The following is an 11,112-nucleotide window of genomic DNA, read 5'->3' as shown; positions in this document are numbered from 1 at the left end:
ACCTCTCTGGGCAGGCCATTCCAATGCCTGATCTCTCTCTCTGTAAAGAACTTCCTTCTAATATCCAACCTAAACCTCCCCTGGCACAGCTTAAGCCCCTGCCTTCTTGTCCTTTTGCTGATTATCTGGGAGAAGAGACCAACCCCCACCTGGCTACAACCTCCTCCCAGGGAGTTGCAGAGAGTGATGAGGTCACCCCTGAGCCTCCTCTTCTCCAGACTAAACAACCCCAGCTCCCTCAGCCTCTCCTCATAGGGCTTGTGCTCCAGTCCCTTCACCAGCCTCGTTGCTCTTCTCTGGACCCGCTCCAGCACCTCAATGTCCTTCCTGAACTGAGGGGCCCAGAGCTGAACACAATACTCAAGGTGTGGCCTCACCAGTGCTGAGTACAGGGGAAGGATCACTGCCCTGCTCCTGCTGGCCACACTGTTCCTGATCCAGGCCAGGATGCCATTGGCCTTCTTGGCCCCCTGGGCACACTCTGGCTCATGTTCAGCCTCCTGTCGATCAGCACCCCCAGGTCCCTTTCTGCCTGGCTGCTCTCCAGCCACTCTGTCCCAGCCTGTAGCGTTGCAGGGGGTTGTTGTGGCCAAAGTGCAGAACCCGGCACTTGGCCTTGTTGAACTTCATCAAGGCTTGTGTGAACAGCTGCTACCCTATAAATTTCTATGTTCAAACATCTAAGAGGGGTAACATAAACAGAGAACAATGTATATTAAAGAACAGCATTAAATGGTTATGTTTACAGTCTTCAAGAAAACTTTGGCCTCATCATGCTGCATTCATAGGCATTACATGATCATTAACCACTGATATTATTTTTATATATATAATTGTGTCACAACATACATTGGAAATTCAGGCTGTGTTTAATTGCTGCCTCCACCACCTAGTCATAAAAGAGATGACTGGCACAGGTCACTCACTGACAGGCACACAAGTTGTTTCCATACTTCTGTCAAACAAGAACCTCAAAACATGTCTAAGCCTCAGCTAAAGCCCCACAGAAAAGAGAGAAAATAAAACCTGAAACTGGATGTTTCCCAGAAGGGACACTAGATGTTTGTACACTTTTTGTATTCCCCTTCCATTACTCAGGTGCTTTTATATGCATAGGAAACCTCAACTTTGGAGCACAGTGGTCATCTGCAGCCCCCATCTGACTGCTTCAGATACAACCTGGGAAAACAGCTGAACACCTCTACGTGTATTCCAAGCACATCCAGTAATGGTCATGTCCAAACATGGGAAAAGGGAAGACAGGAAATAAATAGTATTACTAGTAATGATTGTTGTAACATAAACAGACACTGCTCCTCAGAAGATAATGGCTACATCAAAACAGGCATGGTTTTGAACTCACTCTCAGGTTTCAATCACATTAAAACCCAAGTGCACACCTTAAAATTGACAGAGTACTCTACTGATCCAGGCAGGTAATGGAATATATTTATACTGCTCTCAGGGCTGACTCACACAAACAAATCCCCTCTCAGGGCAGTTGATCCCTTCCTGGCAGCAGGTGAAGAGCAAGGATTGCTCTTGAACAACACCTCATGGATCACAGGTCACTTATTGCAGCTCAGGCTCTCTGGGAGCGAGAGGCTTCACGTGTGAAGGAAGGGTGAAAGACTGAAGTTCAAGAGTGTGTAATAGCACTGATTCACATTATGTTTCTATCTGGCATATCAGTTAACAAGAAAATTCAAAACAATACACTTCAGTTTGGACAATTTTCTTTTTAAACACAGAACATAGCATGAGTTGAAATGGCTTCACACTTCCCCTAAATATTTTTATTTTGCAAAAGTGTAAACATATTCAAGATTTTCCTGCAATATATGTCAGGATATTTTCAAGAAGATATGTAACGTTGGGTTTTTTTTAATCTAAAACTCAATTTTCACAAAGGAAATAGAAATAATGTCACATGTTAAACTTCCATCCAAATCATTTAGCCCTTTCTGACCTGGCAGGGAGCAGTAAGTTGATCCCACTGAATTCTGATTACAATTCTGAGAGCACAGAGGAAGAGCACTCTGCTTACTTGCCTTAAAAGGATAACCAGAGAGAGAAAAAAAAAAAATCAACTTGGCTATTGCACCTAGGAAAAAGTCTTTTAGAGGTACAAGTAATGGCTTCCTTTAGCAGCCTCTATTTAATTGCAACTTCTTTCAGTGAGGGTGTTGATCTAATCAAAGCTACAGAGCAGGTGAGACCAAGACCAGATCTGCATGGCTAATCTAAACAATGAGGTGGTCATTGGATTCACATACATTCAATTTAATTATGAAAGAACACTGACATCTTTTCCATGGCTTTTATAACCACGCCACACAGCACACTGACTGAAGGAAGCATTCACAAAAAATAAGCATAATCATAAAGTATTCCTTCTGATTTCACTCCTCTCAACATTCATGCTGGAAACTGAGTTCAAGAAGACATGTCCTACAAACAGCAACAGGAATGCAGCACGTGACCTCTCCATCCAAGCACAACAAATGGATGGAGTTTCCAATTTCAGCTTTCAAAACCCATCACCACTTCTTGCAAGATGCAGAGCAGAAATATTTCTGAATAACAAGCAATTTTTTCCTTGTCAATAATTGCAAGCTATTTGGAGGGATCCATTAATAGAAAAAGTGAAAGTCATCATATATAGAAGCCAGCAGTCTGTCTACTCAGTACTCACAGCCATGAAGAAACTCTTATGCTGTATAATGATCTGAGTGGGCTGAAAAAAACAGCATACAGAGAATTGCTTATACAAAAGCAGCTGAAAAGATCCAAATATTTTCAGAGACACCTCTACTTGCAGCTGTAGAATGCATAGCGTGTAACACCATCATGAGAGGGCAGTAAACACGTAAGATGGGTGTGGGAGCAACAAACTCGTCCTGATACAAGGTATCAGGTCCTTAGACCTTAACATGTGAAAAAAATAAGACTAAAAAATTCCGCAAAGCTTTGTAGAAATTAGAACTAAGTATTATGTGAAAAGTAATAATTAAATTTTCCTGTTTTTTTTTCCAGGGTGTGAAATGAAGTCCCCAAGCAAGTATAAAAGGCAAACTTTGTGTTAGGAATTGATGTCCTGAGCACTGTTACTCTGGAGGGTTTTGTCACCATACGAGAAGAGGAACAAATGAACCACAAGAATGTCTGAAGAAGGCTCGAGGGTTCAAGGAGAACAGAGGAGTTGTAAGAAAGATTTACCTATGTGATACGGTCCACAGCCCAACACCATCACTTCACAGTCATCAAATTTTACATCATGTTCCTGAGAAGGGAGAGCAAAAAGGCATTAGGATATGTGCTCCACAGCACCTTAACTCTGTGCTTTTCAGAATAAACAGTTTCTGGTGCTCAGCTCACATCAAACAGCCTGATCCTTTAGGGCTCAAGCCTGATCTCATTTACTGCAGTGTAAATCAAGTGCAACTCTCCTGGAATTAGTGGTGCTGCACCCAAACCAAAGCAGACACAGCACCTCTGATTTGGCTACTGGAGCAGCCGTAAGGAGCTGTGAACATTCACACCAAAAATGAATGCTGGGATGAGATTAGTGAAACAAGAGTTGAGCATTCCCTGCACGTACAGGTGATACGTGACAGGATCTTAACAACACAGGGGCATTAACGCCAAATACAGCCGAACGGGATTGGAGCAAGAGGAATTTCCTGGCCTTCTGTAAGGGGATTATATGTAACACCATCCAAAGTAATTGGTACACAGACTGAGACATTTGCAAGATCTCCAGAAATAACGTGGCATAGAGAGATCAAACCAGACAGCAGTGAGACTTGTTTCTCAAGGTGCCTACCTGCCCATTGTATGTGATGTAGAGGTAATTAGTCACTGCTGGGTATTCTGCTGCCAGTGTGTCAATCTGTACAGGGAAGAAGACAAGGGATTGTGACTTGGCCAGTGCCTGATCCTTCCTACGTGCAGGTGTTTGGGGTTTTTTCTTTTCCCTCTTTCACTTTTCTGCTCCTATTTCTGTCCTATTGTTTTCCTCTCATAAGAAGGTGATCTGAACTGTTCTGTGCAGCATATAAACGACCTTCCCCCTAGACCCTACAGTTCAGTCAACACGCTACTATCTCTTTCTAAGCTATAGTTTCAGCTCTGCACCTCTTCAGTGAAACACCTACACAGCCCAGGAACTTTCCCTACTCGCCAAGGCCCTCGTTCTCTCCTTTGTTTGGCAGCTTTAGTTACACAGATCTCCATTTCTTCAGGTCTCTTGCCCCCTTTAGCAGGGCCATCTGGAATCTTCGCACCCCTCTCTTGATTCCATCTGACTCCCACACTGAATATAGACATGCACACAGTATCACTTCGAGATGGTGCTGAGTAGCAGCACGGTTACTACATATTTATGTTGCAGTATAACTTATGCTTGGATAATTAAATGGCACACAAAGCAAGAGTGATTTTCAACCACCCCTTATATGCAATTTTCAACGATTTCTAACATGGTTAGTTGCCAGGGAACCCAGAACAATTTCCTCCTAGGCTGTTCCCAAACTATTTGTGTCAACTACTCATTGCATGTTATACATCGTGACTAGTCCATCCAGGACACCAGCAAGTGCTGAAGTTCCCTGAATGAACAACTGAAAAGTTTCTACACAGAATACTCAACGGGGAACAATACTAAAGCAGTCTGGACACGAATTTTACACACTACACCATTTAAAAACCTGTCCAACCTTCAAGCAGCTTCAGGAATCCTCAGTGGCTGTCCAAGTTCTTGAGAATAATGGAGAACGTGACCTTATGTCATTAGCAACTTGTTAAGTGTCTGGTGCTCATTACCGTAGCTAATACTGTGACGTACTTCATGGAACAACAAGAAACATATGCTCTGAAGGCACACATGCAGGCACAAGCAGAATGACCTTATTAAGGGTACCCTGGCACACAAATCAATCCAGCACTGCAGTGCCATATGCAGCTGAGAGAACTCAGTGCAAGGCCAGGCACGTTTCTGTGGCCAGGTGAGCCACAGAAGAAAAACAGCAGCTGGGGAACAGAAGGAGATCTGGAATTGGGCCTGAGGATGCAGACAAGTTCTTTCAGAAACTTTCAGTAGCTTGGGTTGGTTTTTTTCCCCCGTTAAGGACAGAAAACCAGCTGGTGGCAGTTTAATACCAACATACCCTTAAATGCAGCAGCAGAACACTGAGTGACACTGCAACGAATACCAGATCAGCTCATTAGGCTCATGCTATCACAATGAATAAAAAATGAACCCGTAAGAGTAGCAGACTTCAATTACAGCCTATAAAAAGTTACTACCAAAAGAGAAGACATAGTATGCTTTTCACGGTCACACCATGGTGGGCCAACATTCTCAGCCTTTCCCTGAAGCCCCATAGCTGTGTTTCCCCCTCAGACATGCAAAGTAGAAACAAGAATATTCTGAGTCTCTTCGGGAATGTTCATGGCCTTACACCGATGCCTGCAGAGCAGCCACATGGGTGAAGTGTGTTATCCTCTCACGTCAACATCAAAACTCCTGTGGGTGTTAGCAGTGCCAGGGGTTTCTAAAGACGCGGAGGTCTCCTGCTCCTCGCACTCTTGGAAGTCCCCCCAGGACCACACACGTACCTGTTTCACCCAAGGCACTACATTCTTCCTCAGTCTGAGCTGACGGCACTGGGCTTCAGTCAACCTCAGACACTTCCCGATTTGTTTGTCGGAGAACCCCATCTGTTTGGCTCTTCTCAGTGTCTCTTCTGGAACTGTTTCACTGAGATTAAATAAGAAAAACAACTCTGCATGAGGCTTTACAGGGATACCTGTAAGATACTTCAGTGCTTGTGTCCTCTACACCGCATAGAGTTGCTACAGGACCATGCACATGAAGGCAAGAAAAGGGAGAAGACTCATACATAAAAGACCTTTTTTTGCACTGGGCACCCACCACAAACACCTGTGAGGTAAAGTCTTTCTTTTCCTGCATTTTTGAGACAGGAATGAGTGACTCATGATGATGTCCATCATCCCCCAGGCAGCACTCTACATCAGGCTAGTACAAGTTCACCATATGCACAACAATCATATGGTCATTTACCGTGCCAGCCTCCACAGAGGACCTGTAGTGATTCCTTTCTTGGATTCATTATCCCTACAACTACATGCTCAAACTTCAATTTAATATCTTCCTTACATTCTTCCTCCCAGTCTATATTTTAAAATATAGGCCTCACCACACTGGGCTGGCTCAATCCTAACGTGTGTCCTGCCTCTCTTTGCAGCCGCCCACTCCACACAAAGGCATAACAACCCTGAAGCTCTGGGACAAGCCATTCAGAGGCATAACTGTGACCCAACCCTGCTAAGCTGGGAGACAACTGGTCTCAAAACACTACAATTGGTCCCAAACAAGTCTTTCTGTTGTTGAGAATGCTCTGCCTTACTTCAGAAACAGCTGGTCTTTGGAAAAAGCTTCTGATTTCAGAGATCCAGAGCAGAAATGACCTTCAGAGGCTCACACACAAGGTGAGTTTTTCCTTCTGACAGTCTCAATATATCTTTTTTCCCTATCATTTTTGCTGCTTACATGAGGAAAACGGAGAGGGAGGATAGAGTGGGTAAAGTAGGGACACCTTTTATGATTTCATATTTGCAACCAGCGTCTCTCAATACTTCCATACCTTGTTTTCCTGGTTTTGCTTTTCATGAGTCTTAGTTTTTACTGTTAATTTCAAACACATTGCTTTCCCCCTGCCACCCCTGCAGATCAACAGCTCCCCATCCATTCTGCTCTTGATTTTTTTCATCTTCTCCATTCCCTCTTTATTCTCTCCACTCTTTTCTCTCCTACTCTTTGTTCCACTTTGTTTTGACTCCACCAACAGCCCCTATAGTTTCTGCCTGCCCTCATTTCTAAGCTACCTTTTCCAAGCTTAGCTTTTGCAAAAACATAAAAAAGCCTATGTATTTTTATCAGCACGGTCTGCTTTTCATCTTCATTGCCAAGAGCATCCTTGCCTGCCCAATAAATCAATATTTTATGAACAAGCAAGCTCTGAATCAGGAAAAAGGAAATTACTAACAAACAAGCAATTTTCCTAAATCAGAGCTTTGAATTATGTCCTTTGCTTGACAGTATTTTTAAATAGACAGTATTATTTTATTTGAGTGGCATAAGAGGGGTAAGACAGCTTTATTGGAATGTGTCAGGAAGCTGAAGCATGAAAGAGTGTCATTGAATTGTACTTTCCACTCTGGCTTAGGCACAGAGAAGCTCTGCTGCTCTGCGTGAAGTCAGGCTAGTGTTAAACAGGTGAGAATCACACAAGTGCCAAAACAGCTATTCTGAGAGCAGAACTGGGGACCAGAAACTTTGGGACTCAAATCCCTGGGTAGGTGGGGTTTGCTCTAGGAATTCCCCAATGCTACCTCTCCTAGCCCTTTAATATGAGAACAGAGCAGTCCACCTGTCAGCAGTAGCACAGCAGAAAGACAGTGAGGATTTGCAAGAAGGAAACAGTCCCCATAACTTCTACCCTCCACACTGTCTCCCAAAATGCTCACTGTAACTCCCATCCTCCACACTGTGTCCCAGCCTGGCACCACAACCAGCTTGTGCTGCCCTCAGACAACTCCAGGCAGGAGTACAACTACACCCCGGATCTTCTCCAGAACCCTTAACCATATCACCCTTCTTACTCCAGCAAATCCTCCTCTTTGTTAGAGTCAGAAGGAAAGTTGGGGAAGTGTTCAGGGCTGGGTTGGACAGGGCTATGAGCATCCTGGTCTAATGGAAAGTGTCCCTGCCACAGCAGGGGGTTGGAACTAGATGATCTTTAAGGTACCTTCCAACCCAAATGATTCTATGTACAGTCCTTCCTAAACCAACAGGTTGAGCTTCCCAGGTTTTGGATATCCCAAAGTAAGACCCACTTTGTGGCCCTGCAGTACATTAAAGACTGTGGTTCCCATGCACTGACACTACCACCACAAATTCCTCTGCCTCTCCTCAGCCCTTTCTGCTTTCTGATCTCAGAGGCAGGACTTTTTACATAAACCATGAACACCAGAAATGAATGCATGGATGGGTCTTTACAGGAGCAAACAAAGCAAAATCCACCAATTCTCTGGCAAAACTGACGCTAGCCATCACTGGCTATGAAGGACACAACCACATCAGATTTCTCTCCTAGACTCAGCATTCCCTAAGTAGAAGTGAGCAGACCTGATGACCCTAAGAAAATGAGCCTGTTTCAGTGGTGTTTACTCCCCTGCCCTCCCTCCCTTCTGCCTCAGGAACACACATAGCTGCCTGTCATTTGATTACTGACAGACACAGAAAATTGCCTTCATTTGCAGCTTGTTTCCACTCCATTTTTTGTATCTCAATATAGCAATATCATTCAATGTCACCCCCCCCACACCTCGAGCAGGATGGCGAAAAAAAGCAGTGATTATTTCACGACATGATTCATTTGCCTTGGGCTAGCATCTTTAATTAGGTTAGGACACTTACTAATCCATGCAGACAGGTAGGTGTTTTTGTACAGGACAAACCAGCATGCAAAAGAAAAGCCGAGTCCCAAAGAGGGAAATGGAGCTGTGCATTTATTTCCATGCATTTTTTTTCCCCTCTGCTACTCCCAGCACATGATAGGAGCCAGCAGAATCACTCCATCATTTTCAAAGGGAATTGGATCAGAGAATTGCGAATCTTTAACACTGGTATGGAAAACACGCTGCCTCTCTGCACGTATTGGACATACTTGTCCATAACAGAATAATTTCTACTTACTAATAAAGGTAACTTTTAGCATTTATATCTCAGCTTTCATGGAAATAACATAAAGAAACATGCAAACAGTATGGTAGTGTGATGCTCATCTTGCAGATAGCAAGCAAGCAGAGGTTCAGGAGTGTCCATTTTTAAGATCCAACATTCCCACTGCCTTTGCTCAAGGAAAGACCTTGAGACTTGCTGGAGACACTAAAGCCAGCAAGAGGCAAAATCAGGCTGATGTCTTCGAATGTTTGAGTGCATATAACCCTTCAAGGTCACCAGAAATCCAGAGCTAAAAAGAGAAGACAACAATTGTCATTTCTGGCTATTCCCCAACACATGAACCAGTCCTATGTCACTGCTTCCCACCTGCCCTTGGGACAACATTTACCTTCCCAACTCAGAGCAAAAAGTCTTCCAAAGATTAAACTCCCTCACTGATTTAGGAGCGATCTGAAACAAGGGAAGATTAAGTGGCCATGATTTCAGATGTCTATAATGCTTCTTTTTCCTAACATTTGCCTTTCAAAATGAAAGTCAGGAGTTTCAGAGCCTCAAAACCAGATGATTAGGTTTTAGCACACTGCCATAATCATTCTGGCTGTTCACTTCCTCAGAAAGCTGAAGTCCCTTGCACATTTTGCAGTTTATAAACAATACAAGCCTTTCCCCAACCTCGCTTGTGACTCCATTTCAGCTTCCAGTGTTGATTTGTTGCTTTTAGTTTAAAATTCTACCCTGTCATCTTTGGAACTCCATCCAGTCACTTCTTCAACGATAAACAATAAAAGGAAGTGGAATAAATTCCCCTTAATTAGGAAATTTTCACCTGGCACAGAGGACCTGGGGAAATCTATTAACTGACTGGAGGAATGCTGGCAGCATTGCAATTATCAGGAGAGCCTGTTCTCTTCTGCACAGCCCTCTCTTCCACTTGACCAGCTTTCATCTGATCCACCAGTTCAGGAGTAATACTGAATAAATAAATAAACTTCCTGCCAGCAGAAAGTCCCTGCTTGATATGGGAAGAAACACTTTTTGTCTCTCAAATCAGGTTCTGCTTCATTTTCTGTCTGTTGCCAAGTTTATGCCCATCCACATACTACTCAGGCTGATGTGAATGGGTCTTGATCAAAAGGACCAGGAATACTTTGTGAGCAGAGACCAAAGCCTGAGCTGGGGGCATTTGGGACACAGTTACTGTGGCAGTGAACAACTGCCCTGTAAACCCACACGTTCACCTTGTAGGTCACCTCTGCTTCATCTCAACAGCTACACAGGAGGCTTGGATATGCACAGAGAAGCTGCAAAGATGAGCAAGTTCCAGCTTAGTCCACCTCTCTTGAACTCAGCTACTCTGCAGTCTGTAGGGATTTAAACCCAGATTAAAATTTAAACCCAGTTTTACTCTGGTAAGTAAAGTGGGCCAAAAGCAAGAAGTACTGGAAGCAAAATGCCTTATGTCCAGCGCTGAGAAAGCTCTTCGTTTCTCAGTAGTCATAGGCCTGGAGGGTTTCAAAAGCCTGCTAGATTTCAGTCAGAATTATGTACAGAGATGTATTATTTTTCCTTTACTTACTGTCCTGCTCTGCTGCAAGGTTCCTAGTGCTTCCTTGATTACTCCTGATATTTTACACAATTTTGAACATGCTACAATTAAAACAATGAGATTAGTGTAAAAATTGTCTCCCTGCTTCTCTTCTCAAGGAGACAGATTGATCTCGGTTTTCCCCTCCTGAGAAAGTCATGAGATGACTGATAAAGAGCTGTCAAAGGAGCTTTCAGGGAAGCAGGAGCAGTAAACCAACAAATCTCACTCACTGAACAATTGCCACTCCAGCATCTGAACCTTTAACATTCTGCTCCCCTGGCTAATAAATCCCATTCTGGACATCTTGATTTAAGTAACATGAACCTCACACTGTGCCCTAAGACCTGAATGACTCACTCAGAGGATTAAGTGATGCACTGAAGCAACAGCTCACACCAAAACATAGTCAAGGAATGGGTCACAGGTGCTTATTCAAAGCCCATTTTCTACCCCTGGTAAAAGAGAGCTTTTAGGTCTTTGCTGGGAGGCCACAGTACAGACTTCCCTGCTTCTGGTATTGTACATACTGGTTACAGAGATTCCCCAGTGGCTTTTTTTGGCACTGCTTGTATATCCTCTGTATCAAGGAAAATATGCATACCGTGTTTTCACAAATTTACAGATGCTTTGAAGGAAAATACCACTGTGAAATTATTACCAATGGCTCTGAAAGAAAGTATTTTGAGTCAGATCCATACAAAGCACAACCAACAGTGCTTGTATTACATTCTCCTCATGTACTGCATTCCTAACA

General features: G+C 43.5%; 1 protein-coding gene across 4 annotated transcripts in view; it reads right to left on the bottom strand.

Moving 5' to 3' along the window:
• Positions 1–11,112, bottom strand: part of CPS1 (carbamoyl-phosphate synthase 1) — a 156,752-nt gene that overhangs the window by 28,511 nt on the left and 117,129 nt on the right. For all 4 annotated transcript variants that reach the window (XM_027887819.1, XM_027887822.1, XM_027887820.1 and 1 more), the window contains 3 exons: positions 5,620–5,761; positions 3,827–3,892; positions 3,220–3,283 (listed from right to left, as the gene is read on the bottom strand). In XM_027887819.1, the coding sequence (XP_027743620.1) occupies positions 3,220–3,283; positions 3,827–3,892; positions 5,620–5,761 (272 nt within the window). The remainder of the gene's footprint in view (positions 1–3,219; positions 3,284–3,826; positions 3,893–5,619; positions 5,762–11,112) is intronic.

This window comes from Empidonax traillii, unplaced genomic scaffold (assembly GCF_003031625.1).
Source record: "Empidonax traillii isolate 1590-97213 ecotype Southwest subspecies unplaced genomic scaffold, ASM303162v1 scaffold223:size1722714, whole genome shotgun sequence".
Taxonomy (NCBI): Eukaryota; Metazoa; Chordata; class Aves; order Passeriformes; family Tyrannidae; genus Empidonax; species Empidonax traillii.
This window is presented reverse-complemented; position numbering and strand designations above follow the sequence as displayed.